This window comes from Anomaloglossus baeobatrachus, chromosome 11, assembly GCF_048569485.1.
Source record: "Anomaloglossus baeobatrachus isolate aAnoBae1 chromosome 11, aAnoBae1.hap1, whole genome shotgun sequence".
NCBI lineage: Eukaryota > Metazoa > Chordata > Amphibia > Anura > Aromobatidae > Anomaloglossus > Anomaloglossus baeobatrachus.
In genome coordinates, this window is record NC_134363.1 from 23,504,814 (window position 1) to 23,529,152 (window position 24,339).

The window sequence follows — 24,339 nt, forward strand, 5'->3', positions numbered from 1 at the left end:
AATTATTAGGCAACTTCCTTTCCTTTGCCAAAATGGGTCAGAAGAGAGATGTGACAGGCTCTGAAAGGTCCAAAATTATGCGCTGTCTTGCAGAGGGATGCAGCAGTCTTGAAATTGCCAAAATTTTGAAGCGTGATCACCGAACAATCAAGCGTTTCATGGCAAATAGGCGACAGGGTCGCAAGAAGCGTGTTGGGCAAAAAAGGCGCAAAATAACTGCCCATGAATTGAGGAAAATCAAGCATGAAGCTGCCAAGATGCCATTTGCCACCAGTTTGGCCATATTTCAGATCTGCAACGTTACTGGAGTATCAAAAAGCACAAGGTGTGCCATACTCAGGGACATGGCCAAGGTATGGAAGGCTGAAAAACCACCACCTCTGAACAAGAAACATAAGATAAAACGTCAAGACTGGGCCAAGAAATATCTTAAGACTGATTTTTCAAAGGTTTTATGGACTGATGAAATGAGAGTGACTCTTGATGGGCCAGATGGATGGGCCAGAGGCTGACCAGTAAAGGGCAGAGAGCTCCACTCCGACTTAGACGCCAGCAAGGTGGAGGTGGGTACTGGTATGGGCTGGTATCATCAAAGATCAACTTGTGGGACCTTTTCAGGTTGAGGATGGAGTGAAGCTCAACTCCCAGACCTACTGCCAGTTTCTGGAAGACAACTTCTTCAAGCAGTGGTACAGGGAGAAGTCGGTATCGTTCAAGAAAAACATGATTTTCATGCAGGACAATGCTCCATCATATGCATCCAACTACTCCACAGCGTGGCTGGCCAGTAAAGGTCTAGAAGATGAAAAAATAATGACATGACCCCCTTGTTCACCTGATCTGAACCCCATATAGAACCTGTGGTCCCTCATAAAATATGAGATCTACAGGGAGGGAAAACAGTCTACCTCTGGGAGCAGTGTCTGGAGGCTGTGGTGGCTGCTGCACGCAATGTTGATTGTAAACAGATCAAGCAATGACAGAATCTATGGATGGTTGGCTGCTGAGTGTCATCAGAAAGAAAGGGGGCGATATTGGGCACTCATTTTTTGGGCTTTGTTTTTGCATGTCAGAAATGTTTATTTCTAAATTTTGTGCAGTTATATTGGTTTACCTGGAGAAAATAAACAAGTGAGATGGGAATATATTTGGTTTTTATTAAGATGCTTAATAATTCTGCACAGTAATAGTTACCTGCACAAACAGAATCCTCCTAAGATAGCCAAATCTAAAAAAAACCCACTCCAACTTCCAAAAATATTAAGCTTTGATATTTATGAGTCTTTTGGGTTGATTGAGAACATAGCTGTTGATCAATAATAAAAAAGCCCCTAAAATACAACTTGCCTAATAATTCTGTGCACGGTGTATATTTTCTTGCTCAGAAGGAGGAGTCGGATCGTTGTCCCTCCAATATGCCCTTCAAATTGGAAGATGAGAAGCAATGAGAAAAGATAATTTACAAACAAGGAACACAAAGAGTGTTTCATGCATGAAATAAATGTATTTATTTATCAGACAAACATTTTAATATATCCAAGAGGCAAGAGTAGATATCAACATTTTTTTTGTGGAAAACAGGACAATATAACAATAAATGCACATAACCTGTACATAGGCATACTGTAGATACCATATTTTTGGATTATACAACACATTTTTCCTCCCAAAAAATTGGGAGGAAAATGAGGGGTACGTCTTAAAATCTGAATGCACCTTTCCGGGATATGGAGGAGAGGGGTCTCAAGAGGCAGGCACTGTGCTGGGGCCTGTGCAGTGGCGTGCTATACTGGGGCCTGTGTGGCGGCGGGCTGTGCTCTGGCTTGTGCGGTGGTGGGCTGTGCTGGGGCCACTGTTGTGGCGGGCTGTGCTGGGGCCAGTGTGGTGGCGGACTGTGCTGGGGCCTGTGCGATGGTGTGCTGTGTTGGGGCCTGTGTGGCCTGTGCAGTGGCAGGCTGTGCTGGGGCCTGTGCGGCAGCGGACTGTGCTGGGGCCTGTGCAGAGGTGTGCTGTGCTGGGGCCTGTGTGAAGGCGGGTTGTGCTAGGGCCTGTGCACGGCCTGTGCAGTGGCAGGCTGTGCTAGGGCCTATGCGGCAGCGGGCTGTCTTGGATCCTGTGCAGCAGCGGGCTGTACTGGGACCGCTGTGGCGGCAGGTTGTGCGAAGGTCTGTGCGGCAGCGGGCTGTGCTGGGGCCAATGTGGCAGTGGGCTGTGAGGAAGGGGTATCCTGAAAATATTAGCATTGTGGGGTTCAAATAGTGGCACCCAGAGGCAGCGCGTGCACTCGGCTGAAGATCTTATCTGCACATGCACCACCTCCGTCCCCATGATCTCTAAGCAGCGAACTTAAGAAAAATGGTGCCGCGAGGTGGCCCGTACGCAGATGAGATCTTGGCTTGTCATTGAGCCAATAGCTCAATCTGCACACGCTCTGACTCCGGGTGCCATTTCTTTGAAGCCCTCACCGCCGACAGTTTCTGGAAGTTGCCTTTCTCACAGCAGCTGGGACACCCACCACCCGCTATGCCCACAGCATCTCCCTGCTCCACACCATGCCCCTGCCTCCTGTGTCCCCATTCCACCACCGCTGCCACCCCCCCTCAGTAAGAGACCACTGATTTTGTTTACCTTTTTTTTTCTCTAAATTTGGGGTGCGTCTTATAGTCTGGTGAGTCTTATATACTGAAAGATACAGCATATAAACTTGTATTAGGGCAGTTTGAATCAAGAAAAAATAATTCAACCAGTTTATTATTTAAACAATGCATGTCGTCATTCACATGATTTCAAAGCATTTTATGTCATTACACTGAATAGTATTGATTTGATAATAAAATTTACATTTACTAATATTTTAAAATGTAATTTACACAACTCATACACAACAAGCAAAAAATACAACCCGATATCTGGACTGATGATTGCTGGGTTTGGATTGAACGGCATCATCTTGCCGACAACAAAATTTGGCGTGAAACTTGGGTTTGATTCATTAAGATTTCACATTTTTATGCTAGTCTTAAAAGGAGCGTTGGTGTAAGATGCGCTGAATTCATTAAGAGTCGCGTGCTAATTAATGAATTTGACGCATGTTTCAATTTACATGCGTCAGGTGCGGTCGTACATTTCTGTTATCAATTATACAATTTTTGAGGCTTAGATTTTGATGAATTTGTCAGGCATGTTTGGCTATGCCCCATCCCACCTGAGCTCTGGTGTAAAAACACCAAACGTGACATTTTTGACTATTTCGAGTTGTGGCAAAATTTTGAAAAATTTCAAGCAGTTTTACAGCAGAAATCCCACAATCCTATTAACAATACATCAAACATTTTGTGTTACATACACCGGGTAAAATAAGTATTGAACACGTCACCAATTTTGCAAGTAAATGTATTTCTTAAGGTGCTATTGACATGAATTTCTTACCAGATGTCAGTAACAACCCATCCAATCCACACAGGCAAAGAAATAAAACTATAGATGTCCATAATTTGTTCTGTGAGAAATTAAATAGGGAAATAAGTATTGAGCATATTGTCGAGGTTTGCTCAGGTCGGGATGCAGTAAAGAGGTTCACACAGGCGTATAGTGCAAAAACGTAAGGGTTTTATTTACACTTACGGGGATAGGCAGCAGTTCCAAAGGAAAAAAAAACAACAAGAAAGTCCATTCCCTCAGTCCTGTTTGTTCCACAGGACTGGAGCATGCCCTTTCCCGGGTAGGTTGCCAGTCACACCGCAGTAATCACATACAGACACTGCCTGGCAGTGTGAGATAGTAGTTCCTCCTTGAAATCCTGGTGATCTACTGAGCTGTTTTTGCACCCCAGGTCTCTACACACTATCCACTGAACACAGAGCACCTTAGGCTTCCCCAATTGCTGCAGCTGTGTTTTCGGGCGGATAATCAATAGGCTTCAAGGCCAGAGTTCTGCTTTCTCCAGCCAGAGCTCCAGCAAAACCGCATTTGGCCAGGAGAAATATACCTACCATCTAGGACCGCACCACAATATTAAGAAAGAAAGGTGCAACAAGCCATAGAAAGTTGTGATACCAGCTGAAATCTATCAGTAATTAGAAAGCAATCCTGCCACTTAGTAAAAAATAATATCAGCTGCTTCAATTGATGGCCGATAAGAAGGTGCCTCATTACCAAGGTAGCACACAAGAAACATCTCATAATGGATAAAACCAGTGAGCTGTATCGAGACATTCACAACTTATTGTTTCAAAACCTACTGATGCCATTGGTTACAGAAGATATTAAGAAATGGCACAGGGAAAAATATTGAACAAATGAGAGTAAAAAAAGTGCAAAAAGTCATGCTACCAGCTGAAATCTATCAGTAATTAGAGAGCAATCCTGCCACTTAGTAAAAAATAATATCAGCTGCTTCAACTGATGGCCAAGAAGAAGGTGTCTCATTACCAAGGTGACACACAAGAAACATCCCATGATGAATAAAACCAGTGAGCTATATCGAGACATTCACAACTTATTGTTTCAAAACCTACAGACGGCATGGCTTACAGAAGATGTTAAGAAATGGCACAGGGAAAAATATTGAACAAAGGAAGAAAAAAAAGTGAGAAAATGCCATGAAAAGTCATGATACCAGCTGAAATCTATCAGAAATTAGAACGCAATCCTGCCAATTAGTGAAAAATAATATCAGCTGCTTCAACTGGTGACCTATAAAAAGGTGTCTCATTACCAAGGTGGCACACAAGAAACATCTCATGATGGATAAAACAAGTGAGCTGTAGTGAGACATTCACAACTCATTGCTTCAAATCCTACTGATGGCATTGATTAAAAAAGATATTAAGAAATGACACAGGGAAAAATATTGAAGAAATGAAGAAAAAAAATTGCAAAAAGCCATGGAATGTCATGATATCAGCTGAAATATATCAGTAATTAGAAAGTAATCCTGCCACTTAGTGAAAAATAATATCAGCTGCTTCAACTGATGACCTATAAAAAGGTGTCTTATTACCAAGGTGCCACAAAAGAAACATCTCATGATGGATAAAACCAGTGAGTTGAATCAAGTCCTTCACAGCTTATTGTTTCCTAACCTACTGATGCATTGGTTACAGAAGATATTTTAAACCAATGAAGTTTCTAGTGAGAAAAATTATAGCCACAAACCAGAAGTGGAAAAAACATCATCGCACCATAAACCAGCCACGTACCAGGTGCTCCCCACAAGATTTCAGACAGGTGAGTATATAGAATTATCAGAAGAGTTGTCCAAGAGCTGTTTTACTTAAATAGTAAAACAGAAGCAATCAGAGCAAGCTCTAGTTGCTGCTGATATAGCCAGCATCTGTTGGGTAAAGTGCTGGCTCAACTACATAGCCCACTTCATACATTGGGCATTAACATAATGTATACTATTGGTTTCAATGTCGGGAAGAGTTTAAAGGCTTTTCCTGTCATGCTCTCTTTCATAAAGGGAGATTACAAAGCTGTTGGTTTAATGCATCTGCCCTATATGTTAAAATATGACAACTTAGACAATCTTGCAGGTGTCCTGAAGGATATCTACAGATGTGGCATCACTGGCACCACTCAACTCCTAAAACATCAATGAGAACTTGATACAAGGTTAGAAGAATATATACTAAAGTCTTCATGAAGTCCAGGTGAAAGGATGAAAAAAGCGGTACTCTCTGAGACATACCATGTTATGGACCCATTGAAGCGCAGCTGCGTAAATTGACCGCCATCCTCCTGAGTGCCAATACCCAGTCTTAGACCCACTTTTTATGCACCTTTTTCAATAAAAAACAGATTTTTATGTCTCAGTGAGTACTTGTTTTGTCATCCTTTCACCTGAACTTAACCTGGACTTGTATACTCAACGCAGTGAGCCCCACTGGACAAGGTCCACATGGAAGCCTACACTTCGTTCCAGACAGCTGTGGCACAGGAGCAGGTAATACGGTGGTGCGGTCCCGCACCTGCTTTCTTTGTTCATATACTACAGTCTCTGTCAGATATCCTAAAAGAACTAGGGATGTTTAGTTTGAAAAAGAAAAGGCTGAGAGGAGACTTAATAGCGGGCTACAAATATCTGAAAGGTAGTCACAGCACAGAGGGAACTACCCTATTCTCATTAGCACAAGGAAGTGCAAGAAGCAATGGGATGAAACTTAAAGGAAGGAGATTCAGATTAGACATTAGGAAAAACTTTCTGACAGTGAGGGCAGTCAGGGAGTGGAACAGGAGACCACGGGAGGTGGTGAGGTCTCCATCAATGGAAATCTTCAAGTGGAAACTGGATCAACATATAGCTGGGATGATTTATGGAAAGCCTGCACTCGCAGATGGTTGGACCCAATGGCCCTTGAGGTCCCTTACAACTCTACCATTCTATGATTCCTACAATAGTAGAGTGAGTTGAAGGGAGAAGGGTCATCAGCTCATACTACCTAAAAATGGCATAATCCCGTGCTGAAACTCATTACTGTTTTTCCACTATTTTCTTTCCTTTAGTGGCCATGCACAACAATGGAAATGCTGTGGACAAACAAGGACAATAGGGTCCTATCCAAAAGATAAAAGGAAATGCTATGTGTTCACTTTATGTGGTTGTGTCACCCACAATTACTAGTTCAGGTAAAAACAGTGGCCGCAAGATCCACAAGTCCACAGCATGGAGCAGTGTTTAGGAACCAGGAGAAATGTGTATTAAAATTGTGCTTCTGTAGTTGAAAAGAAGTACCAAAATCACTGGGTAGTATATAAGGGTGCTTAACGCGATTCAAAGTGAATTTGGTGAATTCGGTGCATTTTCTGTTGAAGAACAGGAGTTTCACTTCGAAACGCGTTATGCACTCTCATCTAGTTCCCAGCATTTTTGGCTTTGCCAATCTAAAGAAAAAAATAATAATCTGACTTCAAACATGATGCCCTAAGTTTATTTTTTTTTTATCAAAATTCCAAAAATTTGCCCCAAAAAGATACTCTTTACAAGAGTGAAGAACCCTGGTCCACAGTGTTATTCCTGGTGGCAGTGGTACTGGTGTCACAGTCAGTGTCTGACTTTTCATTAATAACTTTCTCCAACATGATCGGTAAGGACTTCAAAAAGTTTTTTGGAAAATCTTGAAAAAAGAAAATGTAAAGAATGGGGTTCAAACAACTACTGAAGTAAGCCAGGCAGGAAAATATTTCTGCGAGGAACATGTCTAGTTTATGGTATTCTTTACTAATCCTTATTAATGGCCAGGTGTTATATGGAAACCAGCATATGAAGAAACATACGATGACAGTCGTGATGACTTGAAAAGGCCGTCGAGACTTACAAGGTCGTTTTAGTTTTCTCAGCTTGAGAAAAATCATCATATATGAAAGGAGAATAATGGCGAAAGGGAAAGCGAACATGCAGATATTTTTGACGAGGAACATGGCATCTCTTTTCTCTTGTGTCTTCCATCCACGCACTTCAAGATATTTCGGAAAACACTCCGAGACTAAATCAAAGGCATGATTAAACACTATGTAAGGGATACTCATCAGAAGACTCCACATCCAAATCAGCAGAGAAATAATGTTGGCCAGCCGAGTGGTCCTATGAAGTTTGGTCCATATTGGGCAAAAAATGGAAACACATCGGTCAATGCTGATGATTGTCATAAAGTACACGCTACATATCATATTTATGAATAAAATGGTGATACCAACTTTACACAAGAAATGATCATAGTAAATTTCATTGTACAAAACCCACTCTGAAATACGCAAAGGTAGAGAGATACATGTGATGAAATCGGCGATGGCCAGGTTGAGGAACCACACAGCATTGACAGTCTTCATTCTAAATCCAGTGATCCAGATGACCAAACCATTTCCTATGAGCCCTAAAATTAAAGTAAGGCTGTACCAAATGATGCACATTTTGGGTATGAAGTACTCGGTAATATAGTCCGAAGATTCATCATTGTTGTATTCGTTGTATTCATGATTCTTGGGCTTAGAGATTGACTTATTCCCCTCGAAAACATAAATGAAAATCCTGCAATATAATTTGTAAAATAAAAAAGTAAGTAAATAATATGATTATAATCCAGCAACTAAATCCTAACTTTCAAACATACATCCATGTTTGAAATCTAAAATGTGAGATATCACTGTATATTTTAAGGTATTTTTTAAACAGACATTTCATAAAGTTCAGCCAGGCACTATCGATCAATTCAAGTTGCATAGAATCTATCAGAAGGCAGCTTAAAAGTTCTGTCCTTATGCCCAATTGTAGAAAAAGGTTCAGTCCTGTTCCTTTGCCCCACCATAGAGTAGGTTCTCAGCCTTATTCCCCCGCCCAACCATAGAAGAAGCTTCTGAGTTCTCTTCCCCTGCCCAACCATAGAAGAAGTGTCTGAGTCCTGTTCTCCTGCTGAATCATAGAGGAAGCTTCTGAGTCCTGTTCTCCTGCCCAAGTACAGAGGAAGCTTCTGAATCCTGTTCTCCTACCCAACCAGAGAGGAAGCTTCAAAGTTCTGTTCTCCTGCCCAATCATAGAGGAAGCTTCTGAGTCTTGTTCTCCTTCCTGAATCATAGAGGAAGCTTCTAAAGGCCGCATTACAGGCTGCAATCTCGCCAGCGAGATCGCTAGCGTGCGTACCAGCCCCCATCGGTTGTGAGTCACGGGCAAATCGCTGCCCGTGGCGCACAACATCGCACGGAACTGTCACATGTACTTACCTGCCTAGCGACGTCGCTGTGACAGGCGAACTGCTTCCTTTCTAAGGGTGCGGTTCATTCGGCGTCACAGCGACGTCACTAAGCGTCTGCCCAATCAAAGCGGAGGGGCGGAGATGAGCAGGACAAACATCCCGCCCACCTCCTTCCTCATTGTGGGCGGAACGCAGGTAAGGAGAGGTTCCTCGTTCCAGCGATGTCACACATAGCGATGTGTGCTGCCGCAAGAACGACAAACTACATCGTACCTTCAGTGGCAATGATAATTGGGAATAGGGGGGGATGTCCCCGATTAGCGATTTTGAACGTTTTTGCGACAATTCAAAATCGCTCATAGGTGTCACACGCAACAACATCGCTAACGCGGCCGGATGTGCGTCACAAATTCCGTGACCCCAACGACATTGCATTAGCGATGTCATAGCGTGCAAAGCGGCCTTTAGTCTTTTCTCCTGCCCAACCACAGAGTAAGCTTCTGACTACTGTTTCCTTGCCCAACCAGAAAGGATACTTCAAAGTTCTTTTCCCATGTCCATCCAAAGGGGAAGCTTTTGACTCCTGTTTCCCTGCCCCACCATAGAGGAATCTTGTGAGTCCTGTTCCATTACTCAACCATAGAGGAAGCTTCTGAGCCATGTTCTCCTGCCCAACCAGAAAGGAAGCTTCAAATTTCTGTTTTGCTACCCAATCATAGAAGAAGTTTCTGAGCCCTGTTCTCCTGCCCACCCAGAAAGGAAACTTCAGAGTTCTGTTCCCCTACCCAACCATAGAGGAAATGTTTGAGTTTTGTACCCCCACCATTCATAGAGGAGGCTTCTGAGCCCTGATCCTTAAGCCCATTCGTACAGAATCCTTGCATGTGATGCTCCTCTGCCCACTGAAAAATATGTGAAAAGCCTGTGACTCCTAGTTCGTCTAACATTCATAGAGCAAACCTTTTAAGTTCTGCCTTCTTCACCTACTAACAATTTTAGTCTTTCCAAGGAACCTGTCATCAGATTCAGACTGTCTGAACAGTGAGCTCCATTAATCTGAGTCTAGCTGTACAATTGCAATCAGGCATGTTTTCCTCTGAAATTCTTTGCTTTTTCTGTGAAGTGCCGTATTTAGAAAAGCTGGGCTAGTTTGAGGCTTCTCCTCGGCTGGATTTTCCCCGTCCTACTCCAATTGATTGACATGTACCTCCCTATATACACACATAGGAAAGAACTGTTTTTCAACTGACGGGTGGAGTAAGAAGCCAACTGAGAACTATACCGGACTAGTCCTGTCTATCCATGGGCAGCATGTATCAGGCATATATCAGATGTCAAGTTCACTTTAACATTTAATAAGTCTTCAAGTCGGTAAAAAAAACTAAGAAATGCGCCACTTCTTGATTACTGCAAAATAAATTTCCTAGTACGAAGATTAATTCAAGATAATCTGATTGTTGGATGTTACATAAAAAGAATAAAGTTATTACTTGTAGTCGTAATCCTCATAATCTGAGCTGTTTTGTGGCTCCATGTTATCTTCTTTCCGTTTTTCTAAAGTAAATGACTATACTTGCACGGAAACCTAAAAAAAAGATTGAAATGTGTTTAGTAATCCCTGGCAAGTATTTATTTTATGGGTTTTCTAGATAATTTATTTTGATATTACAATGACGCCATACCTATGAGCCAGAACAGATTTAGTGAAGAATATGGGGTATTTTTTGTGTTTACAGGATTAAAGTGAAAAAGACTTCTCAACTTCTTAAATCGTTATTGTATTTTTCAGACTATAAGACGCACCTGACTATAAGACGCACCCAGGTTTGGACAGCAGAAAATAGGAAAAAAAATAAAACTACCCTGGGGATATAAAAATGAGGGGATGATGTCACTAACGTTGGTGGTCGACAGTTGTGCTCGTTTCTTGGGGCTCTAGGGCAGAAGAGGGGGTAATGATTTCATTAGAAAGTGGTAGAAGTATGTTAGTAGAGTTCTACTCCTCTGATATCTCCTCTTCCCACAATCGCATACAAGATTTCTCCCGTGCCTCCCCCATACTCTGGAATGCTATACCCCAGCATATCAGACTCTCACCTACCATGGAAAGCGTCAAGAGGAACCTGAAGATCCATCTCTTCCAACAAGCCTACAATCTACAATAACCCTCTGTCCAGTACACCACTGCGCAAACAGCTCTGTCCTCACCTACTGTATCCTCACCCATCCCCTATAGACTGTGAGCCCTCGCGGGCAGGGTCCTCTCTCCTCCTATACCAGTTTGTTTTGTATTGTTAATGATTGTTGTACTTGTTTTTATGTATTTCCTTTTCTCTTGTAAAATGCCATGTAATAAATGGCAGTATAATAATAAATAATAATAATACTAAAATTAAAGGGCTTTATATACTGTCCTCAACAGTCGCATAACAAGGTTCCAATACAATTTACTTTAGTTGTTTGGTACCAAAGTTCATACAGAGCACAAGTCAATTTTTATGGAACCACCTACATGCCTGGTGTCTTACATTTGTAATGTCTTTCACTTATGCCACTTAAACTCCTTATATACAATTTAGACAACTGTATACTTTAGTAGAAGTTATTCTAATTTCTGCATGATAAAGGATGTCTAATGCAGATTTTATATCAAGCAGTTGTATGCCCTCCATGAACACACATAAACATGGGCAAACATGAAGTGTAGTTGTCAAGCAGTCATGAGGAGGACAAGAGTGCAGAAGTGGAAGACGAGGTGGTGGACAGTGAAGTCATTGACCGAACGTGGGAAGGTTATGTCATGATCCAGGCCGGCTTTTCCCTGCTGCTGGTTACACCCAGCTCTGGTCTGGTCATGTCAGGGGTTAATTTCCCTTGCCTCGTTCTGGATCCCAGGACGCTATATATTGCCTCTCTACCTATGGCTCAGTGCCAGTGATATTTCTGCCTTGCAGCGTGTATACTGGCTCTGGTGAGTGTTCCCGATCTGTCATGCCTTCCTGCTCCCGTGTCCTGACTTTGACCCTCCCCGTCTGACTGTCTGTTCCAGCCCCTGACTTCCCTCTCCAGTCTGTTGTTTGTGTTTCCCTCTGCATACCTGACTCGCGGATTCCGACTCCGTTCTGCTTTCTAACTTTCTGACTCGACATTCCTGGCTAGACCCTGACTGTTTGACTACTCTATTTCCCCCTGGTGATTCGCCTGTTAACATTGCTGAAGTTACTCTGCTGTATTTCAGCTGCCATTCTGTTACAGTGTTTCTTTGTCTCTCCTTCACTACTCTGCTGCCACCTAGTGGGGATTACACTGTACTGCGTCTTACTAGCCTTTGTACAGCGTGATAGGTTCCATGCAGAGCAAGAACAGAAGTTTAGATGGGGAGGGATCCGTAGAACTTCAACAGGCAGGAAGAGGAAGTGGGGTGCCCAGAAAAAAAAGGTGGGCAACTGTTTCCCAAAGCACCCACAAGCAGCAAGTTCCCAGGCCAAGGGTTTGGTGTTCCGCAGTTCGGCGCTTTTTCAAGAAAGTGCAGAGGTTAAAAAAAAATAGTTATTAACAACCTTTGCCATATCAAGATCACCAAGAGACCTGACCACTACCAGGTTGTCTAAAACCAGTATGCCCAGGCCTTCCTCTATGTGTCTTCCAGGGTGTATTGAAATACCTACTTCTAATTCTTGGCAGCCCTTGCAAATAGTGCATAGACTTTACCAGTATATGAGTCCCACTCTCTCATTTATGTGTCTTCCAGAGAGTATTGGAGTCTCTCATTTAGATTTTTGGTAGCCTTTGCACATAGTCTAGGAGTTCCACTCTTTTAATAATGGAAAAAAAATGTCTGATTGAAATGGAAAACTGCTACGTTTTTGAAAGATCCAGCATGTCATTGTTCTTGAAAATCTTTTGCAGCATTTTTTTGACATTGAAACCAAAGAGCAAGTGCAAAAACACAGCAAAAACGTTGTGCAAACATAGCCTAAAGGGAGCTTTACACGCTGCGACATCGCTAATGCGGAGTCGTTGGGGTGACGGAATTTGTGACGCACATCCGGCCGCATTAGCGATGTTGCTGCGTGTGACACCGATGAGCGATTTTGCATCATTGCAAAAACGTGCAAAATCGCTCATCGGTGACATGGGGGTCCATTCTCGATTATCGTTACTGCAGCAGTAACGATGTAGTTCGTCGCTCCTGCGGCAGCACACATCGCTATGTGTGACGCCGCAGGAACGAGGAACCTCTCCTTACCTGCCTCCCGGCCGCTATGAGGAAGGAAGGAGGTGGGCGGGATGTTACGTCTCGCTCATCTCCGCCCCTCCGCTGCTATTGGGCGGCCGCTCAGTGACGTCGCTGTGACGCCGCACGGACCGCCTCCTTAGAAAGGAGGCGGTTCGCCGGTCACAGCAACGTCGCCGGGCAGGTAAGTATGTGTTACGGGTCTGGGCGATGTTGTGTGGCACGGCCAGCGATTTGCCCATGTCGCGCAACAGATGGGGGCGGGTACCCACACTAGCGATATCGGAACCGATATCGCAGTGTGTAAAGTAGCCTTAAGGGGTCAAGGAGGCATTTTTTTTCTCTTTTTAATCTTGCTTTATCTACAGTATATAAGTCAATAGGGTTTGGGCTCCGAGACCAAGTTCAGGCCTGAGTGCAATGTGGTCTCATGCAGCAATTTGAACAAGTCTAGAGCAATTTTATTTTCCAAAAACCAGCAAGAATTGATTGGTACATGTTGTTTTGTTTTTTTTAATCTACAAATATATACATTTTACATTTACATTTAGGGATTATATTCTAGAAAAAAAAGAAGAAAATAAATCTTGTCACCCTGCAGAAAGCCTTTTTATCTGTAAAAAATATTAAAGTATCACTCCAGCATTTTTTTTATTTCACAGCTGGAGTTTTGCTTTCAATCTAACATTAATGCCCCTAGTGTTAGTGTCTTCATCTTTTTCCAGCGGCATTCCGATTGGTCTCTGTCAATTTGTGACCTGCCGGTAGTTTCAGTATTTCATGGAGCTTGCCGGAGGTCACAACTCAATACAAGCTTATGAGAGCCTCATTCTGGCCTCGTTCTGGCTCTCATAGACTTGCATTGAGCGCTTGTGATGTAACTTCTGACTTCCGGACAGTCAGAAGTTACAGTCACAAGATAGCACTGCATGACCAGAGTGACGCCGAAGAAAGGTGAAGTTGACAGAGGGTGAGTATAAGATGGGGGCTTAGATTTAAAAGTACCATTCTAGTGGATATTCCTGTGAATAAAATCAAGGGTCGCATAGAAGTGGTAATCACACCCAAGTTCTGGTGGTTTTCGGAGCTCAAAAGCTCAAGAACACACTATTGTAGCATTATTAATGTCTTATGCTGTCCATTCTACATTATATTCTTCTCTTCCATCCACGCAGCTTGTAGAGCACAATACACATCTTTGACATTAATGATATACACCACACGATGCAGTAACGTGGGATATGTGTTGTGCTCCACATGACCATGTGGGAATTAATCAGCGGCAACGAAAGAAGAAAAGAGTGAAGAGTAGCTAATTGGAAGACAGTTGAGGAGCAGTGGCGGCGGAACGGGTTTTTAGAGGACCAATGTGATTGGAAGATAGTTGGGGACCAGTGGTGGCGGAACAGTTTTTGACAGGGCCAAGATGATTGGACGACAGTTAGGGAGCAGTGGTGGCGGAACAGGTTTTGACAGAGCCAAAGTGATTGGAAGACAGTTGGGGAGCAGTGGCAGCGGAACAGGTTTTGAGAGGGCCAAGGTAATTGGAAGACAGTTGGGGAGCAGTGGCGGCAGAACAGTTTTTGACAGGGCCAAGGTGATTGGAAGACATTTAGGGAGCAGTGGTGGCAGAACAGGTTTTTACAGGGCCAAGGTGATTAGAAGACAGTTGGGGAGCAGTGGTGATGGAACAAGTTTTGACAGGACCAAGGTGATTGGAAGACAGTTGGGGAGCAGTGACAGTGGAACAGGTTTTGACAGGGTCAAGGTCATTGGAAGACAGTTGGGGATCAGTGGCGGTGGAACAGGTTTTGACGGGGCCAAGATGATTGGAAGACAGTTGGGGAGCAGTGGGGAAAAACAGGTTTTGACAGGATTAAGGTGATTGGAAGACAGTTGGGAAACAGGTTTTCACAGGGTCAAGGTAAGTATACAACACTTAAACTTATTTATTTAATTTTTTAAAAAAAAATCTTCTTGACCCTCGGAATTCCACATAATTCTTGGTGGATGAAGGAAAATCAAATCTCCCAAAATTTGGATTAAGTATAATCTGAATTTCCGGGAAAATGTGCATGAAATTAATTTAGAATTGGTTTACATATCTTTAGCCAAGGGGCTTTAAGTCTTCATACTTCAGGATATTGTTCATGTATGTAAGGACAATTATGTGGTGGAGTGCACACAGAAATGTATAAAAAATATTGCATATATGGCAATTCCAAGTTTATATTGACAGTAACTTCCCAGACTTCAGTTTTAAAAGTTTATACATAAGCAAACCAAAATACATTTACTTCTCAAAACAGTGCCCCATTTGTTCACAGGTTGTTTGTGGTATTGCACCTCTACATTGATAATTCTGTGCTACACTGCCAGACACAACCCATGGACAGATGAGCTGTATCTGGAAGGAATCAGCCATGTTTCTGGACATCCCCTTTAATTGTCTAGGTTAGAAGTACAGTGATCTCTTACCGGCTGCTTTTGCAGGGATGGTTTTGTAGAACGTCCTCCGTCTCCTCCACGGCTGAAGCTGTCACAGTGTCACTGACAATACTGCAGGGTAATATTGTTTGCTGGGTTATCAGTGTGTGATGGGAGTGTATGATATGGCGGTACATCGGTATCTGAGTTAGCGTGACTTATTGTGTAATTAGATGGTCAGATACTGAAACAGTTGAAACCCTAAATGTACTGAAATGTGCTCCTGTCCTTTGGTAAATTGGCCTCTTTTCTGTCAATTGCAAGGGTTAACTGCAGTGGCAGGAATAAAAGTTAAAGACTAAAAGTCGTTTGTTTATTAATTTATTGTTTTATTAATAGTATATGTAAAAATAAGAAACTTTATAATATGTCATATCAGATAAATTTGCTTCTTTTACCACCAGGACTGATCATTTATTCTTAATTCTTAGTTAAAGAGGTTGTCCACTACTAGGACAACCCCTTCTGATTGCACTTGTTTCCCTTAGGAAAAACAATAAAGCCTATACTCAACTCCGAAGTGGCGGGGCTCAAGTCGGATTGTAATGTCACGCGAGCCCAGTGTCCAATCAGTGCTGGTTTCCTTCTCCTAGCCTTTGGACCAAACAAGTTAATCAACAGGAAGTGAGTGCAGTAGCTAAGCTCACTTCCTGTTGATTGCTCTTTTGGTCCGAAAGCGGGAAGAGAGAAACCTTCCAGGACGGATCATTTATTCTCAATTCTTAGTTAAAGGGGATTTCTGATTCCACATGTTCCCCCCAGGTAAAATAATAAAACCTATACTCACCTCCAACATGCCGCAGCCCCACATCAACTCAGTGCCGACTTCCTTCTGCCCGCCTTCAGACTAAACGAGTTAATCAACAGGAAGTGAGTGCAGCGGCTGAGCTCACTTCCTGTTTATTGTTCGTTTGGTCCAAAGGCGGGGAGAAGGAAGCCAGCACTGATTGGACACAGGGCTCGTGTGACATCACAACGCCACCTAAGCCCCAGCACTACAGAGGTGAGTATAGGCTTAATTATGTTACTTGAAATCAGAAGGGGTTGTCCTAGTAGCGGACAATCTCTTTAAGATGCATCTTTAGTGAACACAGATATTCCTATTACCAAGACAAGAGATGACAGTCGATGCGCATGAAGTTCTATAAAGACCTGTAGCTATCATTTCAGTACAATGTCTGTGTCGGCCTCTAGCTCCTCCCTTTTCCATGGAATTTTATGAGCACCAACTGTCATCCTCTATCACAGTAACTTGGTAATCTGCCTTCACTAAATAGAAATTATATTTTACAACTTGGAGTGATTTGTTCAATTATAGTAAATTCCAAATTTTTGGGATCCTTGAAAAAAAAGGCAGAGAAAGGCTAGATTCCAGAGACTGGTTATTAGGGAGTCTTTTTGGATATCTAAATTAGTAACCTTAGTACTCTATGGGTTAAATAAATATATTGATCATATCTGTTAAAGATGAAGGACATATTTATATCTCTTTATTATTTATCTATTTGATTTTTTTATTTGTGTCCTTACGGTGACACAAAGCTGATTGGCCGCTGGGCTCGCCATGGCCCCGTCCCCCGCACGGATTGGCCGCTCGCCCAGGCAACTCGCCCACGCCTCGCCCCCCTCACGCAATGCACGCTCACTCTGGCCCCCCCCGCACGCATTCCCCGAATCGGCCGACACGGAGCCACGACTCCCAGGTGAGTACTGTACCCCCGGGAGCCCACATCAGCGTACGCCGCCAACCCAGCCGACACATACCCTTGCATTCCTGGGGTTGCCGCCGCATGCTGGTGTGGGCTCCCGTGCGAGCGGGGGACGGGATACGCTGGTAACCATGGTAGCATAGTTACCAGCGCATCAAGGTCCTGCAGCGGCGGAACATACACACACGCACGCACACACACATCAGATCACACTCACTCTCACACACACCTCACACACACATCACATCGCATCCACACACTCACAACATCCTGGGATATCGCTTGCTTCTTGGCGGCGATACTGTGCAGTGAACTTCCAGGACCTGCTGGAGGATCACATGGCCAGAAGCATGTGGTATCTCCGGATGTTGTGAGTGTGAGCGCGTATGTGTAATACCGTCAATGTGTGTGTGCGTGAGTGTATGCGATCGGATGTGTGTGAGTGTATGCGATCGGGTGTGTGTGAGTGTATGCGATCGGGTGTGTGTGAGTGTATGCGATCGGGTGTGTGTGAGTGTATGCGATCGGGTGTGTGTGAGTGTATGCGATCGGGTGTGTGTGTATGCGATCGGATCTGTGTCGGCAGAGGAGCACGGCGTGCTGGAGGAGGCTGGGAGGAGAGAGGCTGATCCTGGGGAAGGCTGAGGCTGGGGTAGGCTGAGAGAAGAGAGGCTGATGCTGGGGGAGGCTGATGCTGGGGTAGGCTGGGAGGAGAGAGGCTGATGCTAGGGACAGAAAAGGCTGATGCTGGGAGGAGAGAGGCTGATGCTGGGAGGAGAGAGGCTGATGCTGGGACGAGAGAGGCTGATGCTGGGAGGAGAGAGGCTGATCCTGGGGAAGGCTGGGAGGGGGAGGCTGAGAGAAGAGAGGCTGATGCTGGGGGAGGCTGAGGCTGGGGTAGGCTGGGAGGAGAGAGGCTGATGCTAGGGACAGAAAAGGCTGATGCTGGGAGGAGAGAGGCTGATGCTGGGAGGAGAGAGGCTGATGCTGCGGGGAGAGAGGCTGATGCTGCGGGGAGAGAGGCTGATGCGGGCAGAGAGGCTGATGCTGAGGGCAGAGAGGCTGATGCTGGTGCTGCATGGCGGATGGAGCATGTTTGGGAGTGCGCAGCATGGCAGATGGAGCACGTTTGGGAGTGCGCAGCATGGCGGATAGAGCACGTTTGGGAGTGCGCAGCATGGCGGATGGAACACGTTTGGGAGTGCGCAGCATGGCGGATGGAGCACGATGGGGGGTGCGCAGCATGGCAGATGAAGCACAATTGGGAGTGCGCAGCATGGCGGATGGAGCATGTTTGGGAGTGCGCAGCATGGCGGATGGAGCACGATGGGGAGTGCGCAGCATGGGGGATGGAGCACGTTTGGGAGTGCGCAGTATGGCGGATGGAGCACGTTGGGGAGTGCGCAGCATGGTGGATGGAGCACGTTTAAGAGTGCACAGCATGGCGGATGAACCACGTTTGGGAGTGTGCAGCATGGCGGATGGAGCACGTTTGGGAGTGCGCAGCATGGCGGATGGAGCACGTTTGGGAGTGCGCAGCATGGCAGATGGAGCACGTTTGGGAGTGCGCAGCATGGCGGATGGAGCACGTTTGGGAGTGCGCAGCATGGCGGATGGAACACGTTTGGGAGTGCGCAGCATGGCGGATGGAGCACGATGGGGGGTGCGCAGCATGGTAGATGGAGCACGTTTGGGAGTGCGCAGCATGGCGGATGGAGCATGTTTGGGAGTGCACAGCATGGCGGATGGAGCACGATGGGGAGTGCGCAGCTTGGCGGATGGAGCACGTTTGGGAGTGCGCAGCATGGCGGATGGAGCACGTTTGGGAGTGCGCAGCATGGGGGATGCAGCACGATGGGGAGTGCGCAGTATGGCGGATGGAGCACGTTTGGGAGTGCGCAGCATGGTGGATGGACCACGTTTGGAAGTGCGTAGCATGGCGGATGGAGCACGTTTGGGAGTGCGCAGCATGGCGGATGGAGCACGATGGGGAGTGCGCAGCATGGGGGATGGAGCACGATGGGAGATGCACACCTCCCCCCAACACACACACACACACACACACACACATGCGCACTGCACAACACACACACACACTGGGAACCACAAACACCGCCCTACACAGACACCCACACACACAGACAACGCTGCACACACACAACACCCAAACACAAACACCGCGGCATACATAAATATACGCACATACCGCACAACACACACATTGCACAAGACATACCTCCCCCCAAAACACACCACACACACACAAACCACGCAACACACACACACAACGCTACAGACACACAGCGCTCCACAAACAACGCAACACACGCAACACACATACAACACCGCTCTCACCCCCCGCCACACCCAGACAACACCCAGAACATGTACAGCGCCCTACACAAACACTTGGTAAGTACACACAACAACATCTATATATATAACAAAAATCATACATGAACTACACGATACGTAAATTCTAGAATACCCGATGCGTAGAATCGGGCCACCTTCTAGTATATATATAATTGCCTTATTCTGTCTGTCTGTCTTGCTCCAAAATTGTGTCGTTACAGTGACAACTTTCGGATTGGCCGCCAGGCTCGGCCTTGCCCCGCCCACCCCCACGGATTGGCCGCTCGCCTTGGCCTGGCCCTGCCCCCCGCATGAATTGGCCGCTCGCCCCGACCCTCCGCACGCATCGACCGCTCGGCCACGCCCCTTCCCCCGAATTCAAACGAAGCCCCGACTCCCCCAGCCCAGACATAACCTTGCGATGCTGGGATCGTGATGGAGCCGGTGTACGCTGGTAACCATGATAAACATCGGGTAACTATAGGAAGCGCTTCGTATCATGGTTACCAGCGTACACCGGTGCGGTCAATAATGAAGTGTCATGCAGCGGTGAAAGAGTGAAAGACACTGCAAGACACTTCATTATAGGCAGCGGGCACCCCCAGAAGAGAGAAGACAGAGGAAAGAAGACCCCGCAGTCATACTCACCAGACGCCGACCGGGAGCAGGTGAGCGCATCAAGGTCCTGCAGCGGCGGAACACACGCACACGCACACACATAAGAACAGACACACATACATCAGATCACACTCACTCACTCTCACACACACCTCACACACACATCAGATCGCATCCACACACTCACAACATCCAGTGATATCGCTTACTTCTCGGCGGCGATACTGTGCGTGCAGTGACCTTCCAGGACCTGCCGGAGGATCACATGGCCGGAAGCATGTGGTATCTCCGGATGTTGTGAGTGTGTGAGCGCGTATGTGCGATATCGTCAGTGTGTGTGTGTATGCGTGTATGCGATCGGATGTGTGCGTGTATGCGATCGGATGTGTGCGTGTATGCGATCGGATGTGTGCGTGTCGGCAGAAGGCAGAGGAGCATGGCGTGCGGAACAGCTGCTGGGACCGCCCACCGGAGGGCACAGGGAGAAGTGGGGTGTGAGTGTATGCGATCAGATGTGTGCGTGTATACTGTCTGATGTGTGACTGTGGAGCACGATGGGGAGTGCACAGCATGGGGGATGGAGCACGATGGGGGGTGCGCAGCATGGGGGATGGAGCACGATGGGGAGTGCACAGCATGGGGGATGGAGCACGATGGGGAGTGCGCAGCATGGGGGATGGAGCACGATGGGGGGTGCGCGGCATGGGGGATGGAGTACGATGGGGGTGCGCAGCATGGGGGATGGAGCACGATGGGGGGTGCGCAGCATGGGGGATGGAGCACGATGGGGGGTGCGCAGCATGGGGGATGGAGCACGATGGGGGTGTACACCTCCCCCCAAAACACACACACACCGCCACACGCGCACCGCACAACACACCACACACACACTGGGAAACACAAACACCGCCCTACACAGACACCCACACACACAGACAACGCCGCACAAACACAACACCCAACACACAAACACCGGGGCATACACAAATAAACGCACATACCGCGCAACACACACACATTGCACAAAACATACCTCCCCCCAAAACACACACACGCACCCCACACCCACACAAACCGCGCAACACACACAGCACCACACACAGACAACACTGCAGACACACAGCACTCCACAAACAACGCAACACGCACAATGCAACACACAAACAACACCGCTCTCACCCCCTGCCACACCCAGACAACACCCAGAACATGTACAGCGCCCTACACAAACACTTGGCAACTACACACAACAACATCTATATATATATATCTTTATAACAAAAATCATACATGAACTACACAATACGTAAATTCTAGAATACCCGATGCGTAGAATCGGGCCACCTTCTAGTATATATATATATACATAGTCAGGATGTAACAGTTTATATTGACTGTATAGTCTATGGTTTCACGGAGATGTGGGGTGTGGCCCCTAAGGGGTTAACACTAATTTACTTGTACACCTGTTTGATCAATGATAAGCATGTTACTCATCGTGCTTGGGTTTTTTATGCCTGATGAAGAGAGCGGTCCCCTCTAGAAACGCGTTACAAAAAATGTTGTTTTACTTGAGACAGCGCCAAGTTGTTATCCTTTTTCCGTGTGTATAATTAACATATGTAAATTTCGAGTCACGAGACCTGATGCCGGTATAGACATCGTAGTTGTGAGAGCTGGACTTGTGAAACCGGCATCACACAAATACGTTCTATGAAGGTGCAGACAAGTTACATGATTGTGTAACCCTCACAACCGTCGCTGGTATCAACATGGACCCAGAAGAAAATTTGACAAAAACCCCACATTTGTTGATTACAATTTTTAAAATTCAAACGTGTAATAGAAAATTAGAAAAAGGGACCTGAGCCCCCTTCACACATCCATGTTTCCGCTACGTGTAACGTCCGTTTTCACATGTACCGGAGACAAGGCGCCACAGGGTACTGCACCCTCATTAGGGTGTAGTACTCATCCTGGGTAAAAGGAAGATCGAGGCCGGTTTACATATACACAAACGTAAAATCACAGGGTTGCCCTCCCCAATGAGGACTGGGCTAGGGTCGGGTCATAGTAGGGGGTTACTACAGCCGTGGGTTTACAGGACGCCACCTCACCAGGGGCTCCCCAGTTCCACTGGACTGAGGATTCAGGGTCAGGGAGAAGCAACCACCAGGGGAAGTCAGGAGCACACAGTGGGAAGAGCAGGTTGACCTAGTGAGAGTAGTGAACCATAATGGCTACATAAAGTCACCGGACCTGTCCCATGAGTCTGCAGCAAATAGCACATAGGATCTAGGGTTGAGGACCACGCTATCAGCATACAGAACGGGACACACTTTACTGACAACGGGACCCTCAAGTACTTCACGCCCCAGGGGTCCGATACTTGGTGTGCAAAAGAAGGAGAGAGCTCATAGGCTGACAACCACAGCGGACTTGACATTTCACGGATCTGGGATCGGCTGGAGCCCATCGTGGCAGAGAACGGTACCTCGGACAGCATCTGAAAGACTTGTTAGTAAAAACACCTGGAACCGCAGCCCTTGTCTCTGCCTTTCCTTTAACCATCACCATCGTCCAGCGCTGCGGTGCCAACGGGCACCACTACTACCCCCGCTCCCCGGGGTAATCAGGTGCAAATACTACAAGTATTGGGCAGATGGACAACAGCTTGATACACAAGATACTGGTAGCCAACCGTACCGGTGATTGGATGTGCCAAAAGTTGTAGAAAAGCAAAATCAGAAGGATTCAGAATAGCTAAAATATCAGGGACTGTGTCAAGGGCGCAACACAGCCATATATTATAGAAAAAATATCTATTTGAACAATAAATGAACATAAGATGATGATTATTCCGTAAAAATTTCTTAAGATACATGATGAACAATGAGATTGGGCAAACAGGGACCCAGGCACCTCCAGTTAATAGGCACCAGTGCATTATACGACTTTGCTATACACTCGGTGCCTGCGCATGCAAGTGCTTCATCTACCAGGCAGAAGATTTGGAAGGATCTATGGATGATGTACGACTTGTCAGACACACTAATTAAGGCAGGAGGTTGGTAATTGTTGTTAAAGAGGAGGCACAGACACCGGACCCTTGATGCCCACCGGACCAGACCATACAGGTTAGCATAAGGCGCACAGGACTTAAAAAAGCCAATTTTTAGGATTTGAAGGCAGAAGTTGGCGACTTATATACAAGTTGATGGAATACGGTAAAAAAATCAGGTAAACATAGTGGCTTTGGTTTATTTTCGGAAAATCTGGTGACAGGATCCCTTTAACACTAGAAGTCCCAATGAGGGGTCATTTAGTATTTCTACCTTTAGAATCCAGAGACGGGTCGAATGACCGGAAGGATTTTAGCTAACATCCTATAATCACCGTCTTTTGTTCTGTAATTAAGGCCATTACTGTCGCACCACAGGAGGTTGTTGTTTTCCATTCAGTTTAGCCATTTAGTTTCTTGTTATTTAGGTCAGTTTGGACTAAGGATCATTTGACCCTCTTTCGGGACTTCAGGGGGGAGCTCGACATTTCTGGGACTTCTGGTGTTAAACCCCCGTGGTTATCCCTTAATATTGTTGAAATAAGAACTCCCAGGTCCTTGTGCTCACCCCTGCCAGGAGTCAGAGTATGATTTATTCAGATTTATTGTTTACAGCTCCTCATGTTATCTGTATCTTAAACTTGCTCATTATTTTTTAATTTAATCCCTTCACAACATTGGACGTATCGGTATGTCCAAGGTTGTGTTTGTCCTTTTTAATGCGGGCTCTCACAGCGAGCCTGCATCTTTCCTTGCACATGTCAGCTGATGTGATCAGCTGACATACACAGCTAACAGGCACAGGTGGATCTCAGATCCACCCGCGCCTGATAACCAGTTAAATCCCCCTGTCAATATTTGACAATGGGATTTAACACGTGCCGGTAAGAAGGTGACCAGTCCCTTCCCCATAAGCATCCCAGGGATGTGATCATGGAGTGCTAATATGTGGTCTTGACAGCCAGGAGTCAGCTGATGACCTCTGCTGCTGTCATGATGTAGTTCCTGTCAATGCCACCAGAGTGCCGCCATCCTTAGGAAGTCAGTATTTCTGTGGTATAGAGCCGTGCTGGCGCTGAGGCTGAAGCTTCGTTCTCAATAGCAAAAGTGATTGGAGTGTATCAGCTTCAAGTCCCCTAAGGAGACAAATAAAAACAATGAAAAAGAGTAAAAAACATTTTC

At 45.7% G+C, this 24,339-nt stretch overlaps 1 protein-coding gene across 1 annotated transcript; it reads right to left on the reverse strand.

Annotated features, from left to right (window-relative positions):
- Positions 1-1,495: 1,495 nt before the first annotated feature.
- On the reverse strand, positions 1,496-15,475 carry LOC142256267 (formyl peptide receptor 2-like). Its single transcript, XM_075327852.1, has 3 exons — positions 15,406-15,475; positions 10,181-10,275; positions 1,496-8,029 (listed from the first exon to the last, which is right to left on the reverse strand). Exons 2-3 carry the CDS (start codon positions 10,222-10,224, stop codon positions 6,982-6,984), a joined length of 1,092 nt encoding a protein of 363 aa, XP_075183967.1. The 5' UTR covers positions 10,225-10,275; positions 15,406-15,475; the 3' UTR covers positions 1,496-6,981.
- Positions 15,476-24,339: the final 8,864 nt, after the last annotated feature.